Here is a 14,055-nt window from a genome sequence, read left to right as displayed (position 1 = left end):
CCACATCTGTAAAATGGGAATATTATTAGTTTCTACTCATAGATTTGTTATGAGGATTAACTGAGTTAGTGTTTGGAAAACATTTAGAATAGTGCCTGGCACTATCAAAGTTTTCAATAAAAAGGCAATCAACACTACAAGATAGGCATTTTTTCTCATTTTACAAAGCCTGGATTCAATATCTGAATCCGGGCTGCCTGACTCCAAAGTCCATATGCATATTAATTGTGAGGTATACTGATGTATGATTGCTGCCCTGCGTTTATGCTGTTCTAGCACCACCTTTCCTATTATTAGCTATGAACATGGATGCTACCCTGAGATAGCTTTTTGCTCTTCCATACTAATGAGAACTCAGGTTGATTATGAAGAGTTGGTAGAATTCATTTGTTCAGCAATGACTTATTGAGCATTTACTATGTTCCAGCCACCACTACGTACTGGGAGCCTAGGGGACATGAGTAGAGTTTATATTATAGCAAAAGACAGGTAACAAAATAAAACCATAATAAATAAATAAATTATATAGTATGAATACTATGAATCCTATGGGAAAAAGCAGTGCAAGGAGAGGGATTGGGAGTGCTGGGATCAGGGTGGGAATGCAATTGCAAATAGGGTGGTTAGGACAGCATCATTGAGAATGTGAGATTAGTCAATGACTTGTGAAGGAGGTGAGGGAGTTAGTTGTACGGATTTCTGGGGGAGAGAGTTCCAGGAAGAATGAACAGTCATTGCTAAGACCAAAAGGTGGGAATATACTTAGGGTTGTTATAGAAACATTAAGGAGGACAGTGTGGCTATAGCAGAATGAGCAGTAAGAGAATTAGGAAGTGAGGTCAGAAATGTAAGGGGCTGGGGCATCCTTGTAGGTCATTGGGAGGACGTTAAGTTTTTCTCTGAATGATACAGGAAGTCACTATATGGTTTGGGGCAGAGGAGTGACATGATGTGATTTATGTTTTCAGAGGCTCTCTGGATACTGTGTTGACAATTGACTATAAGAGACCAGGGTAGAAGCTGGGAGATGAGCTAGAGGGCAGTTACAGTGATCCATGTAAGAGGTGGCGATGGAGACAGTGAAAAGCAGTCAGATTCCAGATCTATTTTGGAGGGAGAGCCTACAGGATTGCCTAATGGATTTGATGTGAGTTGTGCAGAAAAAGGGAAGTCAAAGTTAACCCCAAGGTTTTGAGCATGAGCAGCTGGAAGGACGGAGTATCCATTAACAGGAGTGGATAAGAATGTGGGTAGAGCTGATTTGTGAGGGAAGGATCAGCAGTTCATTGCTTGAAATACTACATTCGAGGTGCCTATTTGACATGCAAGAGGAAATGTCGAGACCCGAAGATATGATTTGGAGTTTGAGAGAAAGATCTGGACTGTAAATATACATTTGAGAGTAATGAGAATATAGACGGTGTTCGAAGCTTGGGGACCAGATTAGAGGACTCAGGAAGCATGTGCATAATCAGTCACAAGTTCGTATTCTTCACATAAAATCTAACACCAAAGATTTAGTAGTCATTTTGCAACAAAATCAATTTAAGACTATGTTCACAAACCTTGCTACAACATTTTTTCATTTCCAGCAAGGCTAGGCAATAAAATAGAGTGTAAAGGCTTGGACTGTGTCAGTAAAATGGCAGCTTTGCTCATTTCTGTCTTTGTGACCTTGGGCATGTTATTTAAATTCTCTCAGCCTTCGGTTTCTAATCTATAAAATAGCTATAGTAGTTGCAGGATTTTTGTAATGATTCAATGTTATAATCACATAATCATTGTTGAGACCATTTCAAACACTTTGTAAGTAACTAATAATATTAGCCATTATTACCATTATTATACTGAAATGGTATATAATTATACCATTATTATACTGTGTTTTTTTGAACTTTACATGAGTCAGTTTGCTTTGAAATCTCTCTCTCAAACCGTTGCCAAAGACATAAGAGAAACCAGATGTCTAGCTCTAATGCTCTTTGATTATACGTTTATATTCCTCTGGGCCTATCAATAAAAGGCAACCCCTTCCTAAAACAAACTCTAAGTGTAGTTTTTAGGCAAAGGCCAATAGAAGATTTGTCCAGTGTTATGGGTGATTCAGAACTAGGAGTTTCTAGGAAGACTTGAAGAAGGTCGTGCCAGCCAGGTGGAGAGAGCAATATTTCAGACAAAGGGTGCAGCAAGAAGGGAAGATGACAGCCCAGTGCACAGGTTAAACTACAGATAGGGAAAGACAGACAGGGGGCTGGATGTGGTCGCTGACACCTGTAATCCTAGCATTTTGGGAGGCCAAGGCAGGTGGATCACTTGAGGTCAGGAGTTCGAGACCAGCTTGGCCAACATGGAGAAACCCCATCTCTACTAAAAATACAAAAATTAGCCAGGCATGGTGGTGGCTGCCAGTAATCCCAGCTATTTGAGAGGCTGAGGTAGGAGAATTGCTTGAATCTGGGAGGTGGAGGTTGCGGTGAGCCAAGATTGTGCCACTGTACTCTAGCCTGGGCAACAGAGCAAGACTCCATCTCAAAAAAAAAAAAAAAAAAAGAAGGAAAGAAAGAAAGAGAGGGCTTGGAGATAGATGAGGCCAATGAGGCACACAAGGACCAAACGAGGGCCTTATAAGCCATATTGATGGAGTTTGGCATCCAGTGGGCCATGAGGAGCTCTTAAAGAGGAATGGCATCATAAGATCTGAGTGTTTAGATTTATCATTGTAGGAGGCCAAATAGAGAAAAGACCAGAGGCTACAAGCCCAAAGGCTGTTACAATTTTCCAAAAGAGAAGTGAGATCCTAAATAAACATAGCATTAGTAGAGTTAGAGAAGAAGATGGATATCAGAAATGTTTAGGAGTTAAAACCTGTCGTGACTTGGTGATTACACAGTACCATCTTTTTCTCCCTGACACAATAAAGTTGATGGAAAAGGGGGGAAATATGTTTAAACACAAAAGTGTGCATTGTTTTGATGGAAATCAAAAGGGGTCTACTCTCCCAGAATAATCTGTCTCTTTCTATTATGTTTGAAGAAAGTAATAAGATACTTGAGTTCAGAGTGGTTGAAGGGATTAATTAGTTCCCCTTTCACTTAGCTGGGACTGCTAGAGCAGAAACAGGCCATCCACAGCTGAAAGTCCGTAAGGAGAACTGACTGCTAAAAGACAAGCCACCCAAGACCAAGACTGGTAGCTCTGTCAGGATCACAGCAGTTTGAGGCTCAGCCAATCACAGAGTTCAGAAAGAACCAGGAGAGACAGAGAGAGAGAGAGAGTGTGTGTGAGAGAGAGAGAGAAAGAGTGTGTGTGTGTGTGTGTGTGTGTGTGTAATCTGATAGAAGAAAACTGGTTTGACCTTGGCCCTTTCTGAGATTCAGTTTTTTTATGAAAATAAAATGATTGGTTTACATAAGCTCTAAAGCTCTTTCTGACTTTAAAATTATGTGATCCTTCGAGACTGTAGAGAGACTATTACCAACCTGTATCTTAGATATATATGTATTAAAAGTTGGTCTAGGCTGGGTGTGGTGGCTTACACCTGTAATCCTACCTAGCACTTTGGGAGGCGGATGCAGGAGGATCCCTTGAGCCTAGGAGTTCAAGACCACCCTGGGCAACACAGAAAGACCATGTCTCAATTAAAAATAAATAAATAATAAAAATAAAAAGTTGGTCTAGAGCGGTGCCTTCAAATTTTTTGGTCACTTAACTCTTAAAGAATTTTGAAATGTTACATAATTCTCATCCATTTTTAGTTAACACCTAAAATTATCATAAGCATAAATAGTTAGAAAGGATGCAATTCCTAGCATATTACTTGTTTTATATGTCTTTAAATTCTGTTTTCATGTAAACCTTGGAGCTACAGATTTACCTCATGGGCATTTAATGGAAAACAGTCTGCCTTATAATCTGATTGGCAAAGGCAGTCTTCACTGTTAATCCATTAGCTAACTCAGATGAGCTTTCTATCATAAGGAGTCGTTTTAAACTCAAATAAATGTGTAAAAGCATGCCCCTGTGACAGTCCTCTGACTTCTCAGTTCTGAAATAGACAGATGGTGGTGGTGGTGGTGGTGGTGGTGGTGGTGAGGAGGAGGAGAGAGGGAGAAAGATAATCTCAGGTCTTCTCCATGTGATTTACTCTGGGATTCAGTCTGAGGGAACAGCAACTACCTGGAGGAAGCTCTTCCTGGGGCAATGGCAGAGGGAAAACAGGGCAAGCGCAGCCATGTAAGTGCAATTCCAGCCTCTGCTTGTGTCTCCTAACAGCCTAGTGGCAAAAGTAAGTCACATGGGCAAGTGCAGCATAATGAGGTAGGAACGTTCACAACTCCTATTCTCCTATTGAGACAGGGAATAGGGAGGCAGGGAAGGAGTTTGTAATTTCAAAAACCTCATCTACCATAGGAAAATAACTGTATAGAAGTAGATGTATATCCACATATAGAAAGAAGGGACAACAGCACAACTGACAGGCCGAGGTGAATGTTTACATTGTGAACTTGGTTTCTACCTACACTTTGATCCACTGGGTAAGCCCCTTAATTGGAACTTTGTGTACACATACATATGTATGAGTCATTAGTAAAATTTACATGGCAATGCAGGATGTCTGGTACTGCACATGAAAACCCAATCACGAAGAGCCAGCCATGCAAATAAAAATGATAAAGACCAAATCTATTTCATTAATTGTATTAAAATGCAGTCAACATTCAAATTTATCTTTGTAAATGATGGAGAACAATAATGTAGATAATCTAAACCTGTAGAAAATACAGAGCCTTTATACTGACTTTAAATTTGATTGTAAGATTTTGTAGTCAGCGAGATTTAGCTAAAGCAATATCAAAATTGCAGTACTTTGCATTCCCATAACAGATATGCAGCCAACAAGGACAGGTGGCCCAGAATTAGAATTCAGTTGTATATCATTGAAAGCTGATTTACTGAGTAAATGAAATAATATGTGTAAACCATTTTTGCAGAGTTCTGAGCACACAGTAAATTCTTATTAATTATTTCTTTCCATATCCTTTCCTTTCCTCACTTACCTAGAGAACAAAAAAAAATTATGTTCTTAACCAATTTCTTCAAGTGGCTTGTTGAGCCATGGAAATAAGAAAACATTTGGAATGAACTCAATTTTTTTTGTTTAATTAAAACTGTACCTCAACACTTTCATCTGTTTGTGAGTACTGTTCCTAGTTGATTAGTCTAAGCTGAAATTCCCCTGATAGCAAGAACATGACATTTAATTAAATCAGCAGTATACCAAAACATTTTTCAACTGTAGGTTTATGTTGTTTTTCAGCCGATCCAAATTTTTATTGTACTTTATGTCCCAGCCAGATAGTGGACAGTTTTATGAATTTAAATGTGTACTTTTCTTAATCATGTTTGTTCCCTTGAGGGTTCAGAATTTCTGATAATTAAAAATAATTGTAATTAAAGCCTAAAACTACTTGCTATTTCTGTAGGAAAAGTTGTTTTAAACAATGCCTTTGGATTCTGCCTGTGTGTGTGTGTATATATGTGTGTGTGTGTGTGTGTGTATATATATATATATATATATTTTTTTTTTTTTTTTTTTTTTGAGACAGTCTCACTCTGTCACCCAGGCTGGAGTGCAGTGGCGCGATCTCGGCTCACCGCAGTCTCCGCCCCCGGAGGTTCAAGTGATTCTCCTGCCTCGGCCTCCAAAGTAGCTGGGATTACAGGTGTCTGCCACCACGCCCGGCTGATTTTTGTATTTTTAGTAGAGACGCGGTTTCACCATCTTAGTCAGGCTGGCCTTGAATTCCTGACCTTGTGACCTCCCCGCCTTGGCCTCCCAAAGTGCTGTGATTACAGGCGTGAGCCACCGTGCCTGGCCTGCCTGTATATTTCTTGCTGATAGTTTTATCTAATAAACCCTTCAGGATCTAGTAGGAATGTAAAAACAATGTGTTACTTGATAATGAACATGGCATTAACTAGATACAAATTCAAAATAAAGATCTAAAATTCTCCTACACATTACAAGTCTCTATGAATAAAAACATCCCTCTGTCATAATGATAAAATACCAATTTGTAGAAGTTTTATGGGTTTTTTTAATGCAGAAATAGTGTATAGTACAATCAGCATGACTCAACAGGTTCTCAAAAGCAATCTTACAGAATATTTTCGTAACTATACCTTCATATACCTTATACTGTCATACATGTATGTAATGTGACTAGAGATTGGAGCTTGACAATACAATTCCATTTTGTTAAATGAAAGCGATAATCACGCAAACACAACATAAGCATAGTGTATCAAGTAAAATTAAGTCAATCTGTAGTTTCTTAGATAGTAGTAGTATTCTGAATGTATTTAGAATTTCTTTTGCCCTCCAAGTTTCATCTGGGTTGCTGTGTCTTAGTTTAATAGCTATGTATGTGTCAGAACATCTATTAGCATCAGCCTAATTATTGATAGCAATCTGAGAATGGTAATTTTTCTTCCTGTGCCAGCTGCAAAATTAAAATAAATACAGAAGTTATTTTACAAGTGTTACAAAATATTGTTTTTGCATTTTACAAAAGGAAAACAATTCTACTTGTATAAATACTGTCTCTCTTGTTAGGTAGAGTTTAAACAATGTAAATATCACCCTGTTATCTAGAAACTAACTATATAGAAGGAAATGAACTAGCTATGATTTTGGTTACACTTGTATCTATATGAGTCACTTATACAAAAGACTGTTTTATGATATTTTTACATCATTACAGTTTTTAAAACATTTTCTTTGAAAAGGGACTGTTGCTTATTACTCAAAACTTATTTGCAACAGGGATCTGTAATATTTTATGCCACATTGAATGATTTAGAAATGTTATGATGACTTACAAGTTATATTTCCTTCTCTCTTTCCTTTATTCAGCTGTGCAAGGATCAAGTGTTATTTTCCGAACCGTGGAGGTCACATTACATAAAGAAGGCAATACCTTTGGTTTTGTAATACGAGGTAGGTGTTGATTAGAAAAATCTACTTAAAAAATTATTTCCATAGGTTTTCAGGGAACAGGTGGTATTTGGGTATTTGGTTACATGCATAAGTTCTTTAGTGGTGATTTGTGAGATTTTGGTGCACCCACCACTCGAGCAGCATACATTGAACCCAATTTGTAGTCTTTTATTCCTCACCTCCTTCCCACTTTTCCCCAAGTCCTAAAAGTCCCTTGTATCATTCTTATGCCTTTGCATCCTCATAGCTTAACTCCTACTTATGAATGAGAACATACAATGTTTGGTTTTCCATTCCTGAGTTACTTCACTTGAAATAATGGTCTTCAGTTCCATCCAGGTTGCTGCAAATTCCATCAATTCATTCCTTTTTATGGCTGAATAGTATTCTATTGTATATGTATACCACAGTTTCTTTATCCACTAGTTGATTGATGGGTATTTGGGCTGGTTCTATATTTTTGCAATTGCAAATCGTGCTGCTATAAATATGCATGTGCAAGTATCTCTTTTATGTAATGACTTCTTTTCCTCTGGGTAGATATCCAGTCGTAGAATTGCTGGATCAAATGATAGTTCTACTTTTTGTTCTTTAAGGATCCCCACACTGTTTTCCATAGTGGTCATACTAGTTTACATTCCCTCCAGCAGTATAGAAGTGTTCCCGTTTCACTGCATCCATGTCAACATCTGTTTTCTTATGTGTTTTTGTTTGTTTGTTTGTTTGCTTGTTTAATTATGGCCACTTTTGTGGGAATAAGATGGTACCACATTGTGGTTTTGATTTGCATTTCCCTGATCATTAGTGATGCTGAGCATTTTTTTCATATGTTTGTTGGCCATTTGTATATCTTCTTTTGAGAATTGTCTATTCATGTCCTTAGTGCACTTTTTGATGGAATTGTTTGGTTTTTTTCTTGCTAATTTCTTTGAGTTCCCTGTAGATTCTGGATATTACTCCTTTGTTGGATGTGTAAGTTGTAAAGATTTTCTCTCACTCTGTGGGTTAGAAAGATCTTCTCTTCTTTAAATAAACACGACAATGAATGGCCATAAAAATGGAAACCAAATGTAGCTCTATTTTTGGTTCATTAATACAGAGCAAGAAGCCACTGTTTATAAACCTTGTCAATTCAGTCATCCTATACTTTTCAACATATCTTTTGTCTTTCCTTTTATATTTTTCTGTATCACTGAATCAAAAATGTTGATTAGTATGCCTTGATTTGATTTAATACACCAGAATTAAGGGACTTTATTTAAATAAATTTCTCCAGAAACACATTTGGTTATTGTAGCTTTCTAAAAATGGTTCAAAGATTCTAATCTCTTGGGTATCTATGTGCTTCAGCTCAAGTCATCATATTATAATATGGCATTGATCATAACAATTTCAGGTGACTCCAACTTGTCATTAAACTACTAATTCTAAAGTATAATTCTATCTTGCATTATATTTTCTTATTAGTAATTTTATTGCATAAAGACTATGCCTACATTAACAACTCTCAATCTGTAGTGTGACAATGAGGTTCAATAGGGAGCTATATAAACATCAGGGGTTTTTTTTCTTTCCAACTTTTATCTTGGGTTCAAGGGGTACATGTGCAGATTTGTTACATGGGGGAATTGCATGTCATGGGGGCTTGGGGTACAGATAATTTTGTCATGCAAGTAATCATCATCATACTCAATCAGTAGTTTTTCAATCCTCATCCTCCTCCCACCTGCCACCCTCAAATAGGCCCCAGTGTCTGTTGTTCCCTTCTTTGTGTCCACGTGTACTCAATGCTTAGCACCCACTTATAAGCAAGAACATGCAGTATTTGGTTTTCCACTATCAGGAATATTTTAACAGTTCACATTTCTTGATTGTTTTTGTCTTCACCTATAACATTTTGTACTTCAACAGAGTAAAAATTCTATCAAAATTGTTAAAACATTAATTAAAATTAAACATATTAATAAATATGCATGAAAGAATAAAAGAGATGTGGATACTTGTACAGATTTGTCTTAAGTGATTGAGTTTTAAATAGTAGCTTTCATTTTATCCCAGTCACTCAGCAAATCAATCAGTCAAATGTTTATTAAGCACATGTCAACATGTCAGCATGGAGGGAAGTACTATAGAGTCATAAGACAAGACCCCACTCTACAGGGAATTACAGTCCAGTGAATTTAAGACATAAGTTGATAGAGTGCTCAAGTGAGTAGTAGAGAGAATGAGGAACTAGGAACTCATTGAGAGGTTTAGACTTGTAGTTATCACATTTTTCTGACCAAGGACTATTTTCAGGTGGAGGAACAGAGCCCAAGATCATTTACCCTAACCATTCCTAAATTTCTGTTTAAAATAACCAGATGAATATAGTGAAAAGTCACTGTACAAGTAATTTTTGGCTGAAGGGTGATATATACAAATCTGTTTTGCAATACAGATATGAATGAGAAGGTTCTTCAATCACATGCATACAAGCCTAATTATTGAAACACTATGCCAAAAAATACTGCTGTTGCAGATATTCATTGATAGTGACTGTATGGTTAGTCAATAATGAATCAAATTACTAATAAAGGAGCTAAACCAAGAGTAATGTATTATTAAGAAATAAACAGAATAGAAGCACTTGAAATGTGCAACCACCTCAAGACAACTGATGATATGATGTTAGTAAAACACCCTTCCTACAGTTTGCAGGAATTTCAACTATCTGTGTGTATGCCCAGGAGGCACTTAATAAGTGAATGATTGAATGTTGCCTAGATTTGTGTGGACATCAGACTTCGTAGTATTATACTGATTTTTAAAAACTTAGTTACAATAAGCCAGTATTGGTTTATGAGTACCACATTTTGATAGGCCTTAATAACTCCCTTAATATGTTGGTTGAACATAAACGTTTTTGGAGTTTTGCATAATTTCTCAATGAGAATCAAATAAAGAATTTCTATTTTTAGATTAGTTTGAGGTCCATCTGGAGGATTTTCCCTGTTCAAAAGGTGGTCACTACCCATCACTTAAGAATCACTGGTTAATCAGAATGAGTAAGTGCTGTGAGTAAATATTAGTATGGCAGATAAGATGTTTTGGCATAGATGGGAGTTGAGCTAAACTTAGATCAGTAGAAAATACCAGGACAGCCAGGAAAGAGAAGTTACTGCAGGTAGAGCATATCTATTTAGTATGGGTGAAGTTCTTCTTAACCTATTAGAATGGAACTTGCAACATTAAGGTTTTAGCTGATGAACGGAATTATATTTCTAATGCTCTAAGTCACAAGTTCTAAAACCTTTATTCCCTAAACAATAGAACCTTGCATCCATAGAGTAAAAATGATGTTCTGGCCTAAACTTTGGAGTGTTAAATTTCAGTTAATGCAAGCAAGCCAGAGGAGATGAGTTGGGCTGATAGGAAAGGCACTCTGCCATGAAGTTGCTTTACACTTTAGACAAGGAAACCTTCTCTAGTCATTGTCAAATGTAAAATTGTAGGTGGGCCTAGTCATTTAACATATGCTGCTTGATATTCAGATTTGGTCTGCACTGTGTCTCTGGCATTGATATTTTCAAAAAGCATCCCAGTTGATACTAATGTACACCAGGATTGAGAATATCACTGGTCTCTGAGTGGTTCCTGTTTTGCCTTGCTGCTGCAAACTTCTAGAACCTAAGTGAGTCACACAGGAAACTTCGTTCATTACAAATCACAGTAAAATGCCACATATCAAGAAATATACAACTATCTCACACTTTAACAGGCATTCAATGTTACATTTTGAAATTTGTAAATACAAGCCAAAATTATGGAATGATTTCTTGCTATCTTTGGCCCTCATCCTTTTCTCAATCGATTTTCCTTTAGGGAAAAGCAAACCTATTCTTTATGATCACCTTGCAAAAGAGAAATTATGTAACAGTATTTACATAAATATGGGTAAGCATTTGTAGTAACATTTAAAATTTTCATTTTAAAATTTTTTTCTGAGAAAGTGGTGAATTTCTTATTTCAAAGAGGAATTTCTAAAGAAGCTAAACACAATGAAAGAATAAAATACTGATAAAATGCTGAACGAGAGCTTTTACCAATCAATCACACTAAACAAATCACTTGTCATAGAAGTGAGCACAAAAGAAGCATTTGCCTTCCTAAGGAACTGCAAATGCCTTTTAATTTTTCTCTTAGGCTATTTTCTGTAAGGCAACCTTTTGGCCTATACCAGGTTTGGGAAATGTCCATCTGTTCTAGCACACAAACATTAAGGGAGAAATAGTTGACAATAGCTTCATATTTATCAGATATTGGCAAACTAGAAAACTCACAGATGGACAGACAGGATGGTGATATGCAAAGAAACCAGGTCACATAAAGAATAGATAAGGAAACTGGCATTGTTCAACATTAAGAAGGTGGGATTTAGCTGGCATATAATCTCTGTTTTCAACTTTCAGAAACATTTTTGTAGAAGAGAGCATACATTTTTATTTTACTGCTCAGGATCATAGAACAAAGACCAGTGAATGAAAGTTGAAGGAGGAGAGATGTCAGTTAAATATTAGGAAGAACTTTGTAACACTCCTTGGTGTCCAAATGTGGAGTGAGCAGCCTCACATCTAGTAAGTAGGCCAGCACCCGTGCATTTCATGCAGATGCTGGGGGAGCACAGATTAAGGAAATTGTACAAAAGGATTATGGATTAAAAAGAGAATTTACAATAAATTACCTTCCATCTTGAAACATCTATGTTTCCATGAATTCTTGTGGAGAATTTTTTCTAACAGAAAATTAAAATTCCCATTCAAGGATTGCAGCTGGTTTGACACAGTCTGAAAAATTTGCCCCAAATTTTTGAACACCTCACTTTTAATGAAAGTCACTTGGTCACTTGAATTTTTTTTTTTTTTTTTGCTTTCTTTTTTAATACTAGGATTTTTATTTTACTTTGATTTTTGTTTCCTTTATGTTAGGTTGTAGACCTACTGACCAGTATTTTAGATCAGTTTGATTGGCACAGATATACACATCTGTACTGTATAACTGACAGCTGTTCAAATCGGGCCAGTACTTGATATAATCAGTTGATCCTCTTGCCATACCAGTTGTTAAATACTTTATATATTACCCGGTTACAGCCATGTATTTATTGAAAGATGATGAAATGGTGACTTCAAAAATACATTCTTTATAAAATGAGCAAGACCTTTAAGCCTTTTGTATGCCTCAAGGATAATTTTACATATTTTCCTCCGTACATGAAGTAGGACATTTCTCAACTGAAATCTTGCAGGTGATTTTTTTAAATGTCAACAATGAAAGCATTTTTAAGCTCTATTCCTTTTCTTTGCTAGGGGGAGCACATGATGATAGAAATAAATCTCGTCCAGTTGTGATAACATGTGTTCGTCCTGGAGGACCTGCTGACAGGTAAACTTTATCTTTCTGTGTCACTATCCAAAACAAAATAAATAAAGCTGGGGACTTTGACATAGAAGTTGATGTATTAGAAATTTTACAGTAAAATGTAGATATTAAGCAAACATGTTACAATGTGAAAACTGAGAGTCTGAGCTATGGAATCAGAAAAAATAAGGTTTGCCTCTAGCGTCTATACTTACTATACTATAGGTTTATCAAGTGACTTAATACTGAGCTCAATTTCCACCGCCGTTGGAAATGTGGATACTAATATCTACCTTTCAGAGCTGTTCAGTTTTATCAAAGGTTGGAGATATATAATGCCTTGCAGGGGACTGGCACAGGGGAGGCACTTACAGACTCAGCTGGCTCTTTTAGGCAGGTGCTGGAAATGCATCTTCTCCTCTTGCTAATCTCCCAGGCTGGACAGATAGGTGGTGGTGGTGAGATTCTTACCATTCTCAACATTCTTACTATTAGTGTTTTCTTTTGATAGTGACTCTGTAGGTCAGAATGGAGGTGACCTTTAGTAAAATGGAAGACATTTCATTGGTCTCTAGAGTTTTCTTTGCATTTCTCTTCCTTGCTAATTTGAACATGTGAAGGGCAAATGCCTTCAACTTTCCTATTGTAAGCCTTGTAGGGCCCCAAATAGGCTCACAACTTAAGTGTCTCTGGAGATACTCACCTCTGTATTAGTTTCCCACAGTAAAAGTTGACTCTATAATGATGGGGGAACACAACTGCTGCCATTAGAGACTGTTGAAGGGGAGGAGGAAAATGTACTGATTCCTCCTGTCTCTCTGTTTGAGACCAGGATAAACTTAAAAACCTTTGTTAAGAGATAAAGATAACAATATTATTTATTATTAATAAATATTAACCATTAATAACCATTAATTAATTAACCATTTATAACCATTTATTAAGCACTTTCTATGTGCTAGGGACTGTTTTGAGGGCTTGGTGGACATTATCTTATTTTATCCTTACAACCCACCCTCTAAATGAGGTCTTTGTATCCACATTCACAGATGACAAAACTGCCCAGTATGGCAGTAAGTAAGTGAAAGAACTGTGGGAGGAATTCAGGTTTCTTTTCCTTTGAAGCTCATATGATTAGCTCACTTTTAAGAAAGATGATATTTCATATAAAATTAGAAAATAGGAAAACACTGGTGTCTTACTTGTGCTGACGTGTATTTGCATTTGCAGCAGGTAACAAAATGTCCAAGAGTTTCCCCTTTTCCCTTTCCATGTGTCTCTAGTGAATCACTCTTCCTGAAGCGAATTAGAATATTTTCATTTCTTATTAACATTTAGAGTTGGAGTTGACAGAAATGTCAAAACATAGGCTACGAGCTTGTGAGTGGTGTACTTGTATTACCAAATTAATTTAGAACTCAAAAAAATCTGAGAATTTAAGAAAAAAAATGGAGCCAAAGGACTTAGAAAGTGAACTAAGTGAAAGATGTTTATTTCAAAGGTCATTATTATTCTTTCCAAATCCTCAACATATAATCCCACCATTTGATTTTCTCATTTTTGTGCCCCTCTCTGAGGCAGGGTTATCTGGGGGCCACCCTGGCTGTACTTTCGTGGTGTCACTGAGTCATCTCTCAATGCCTTGAGTGTCTGTG

General features: G+C 36.7%; 1 protein-coding gene across 18 annotated transcripts in view; it reads left to right on the top strand.

Annotated features, from left to right (window-relative positions):
- GRIP1 (glutamate receptor interacting protein 1) overlaps positions 1–14,055 on the top strand; it is a 711,077-nt gene that overhangs the window by 533,201 nt on the left and 163,821 nt on the right. For all 18 annotated transcript variants that reach the window (XM_045366606.3, XM_045366605.3, XM_045366600.3 and 15 more), the window contains 2 exons: positions 6,917–7,000; positions 12,349–12,424. In XM_045366606.3, coding sequence (XP_045222541.2) covers positions 6,917–7,000; positions 12,349–12,424 — 160 coding nt within the window. The remainder of the gene's footprint in view (positions 1–6,916; positions 7,001–12,348; positions 12,425–14,055) is intronic.

The sequence above is a fragment of the Macaca fascicularis genome, chromosome 11, assembly GCF_037993035.2.
Source record: "Macaca fascicularis isolate 582-1 chromosome 11, T2T-MFA8v1.1".
Classification (NCBI taxonomy): domain Eukaryota; kingdom Metazoa; phylum Chordata; class Mammalia; order Primates; family Cercopithecidae; genus Macaca; species Macaca fascicularis.
Note: the sequence above shows the minus strand (reverse complement) of the source record. Positions and strands in the feature narration are given on the sequence as shown.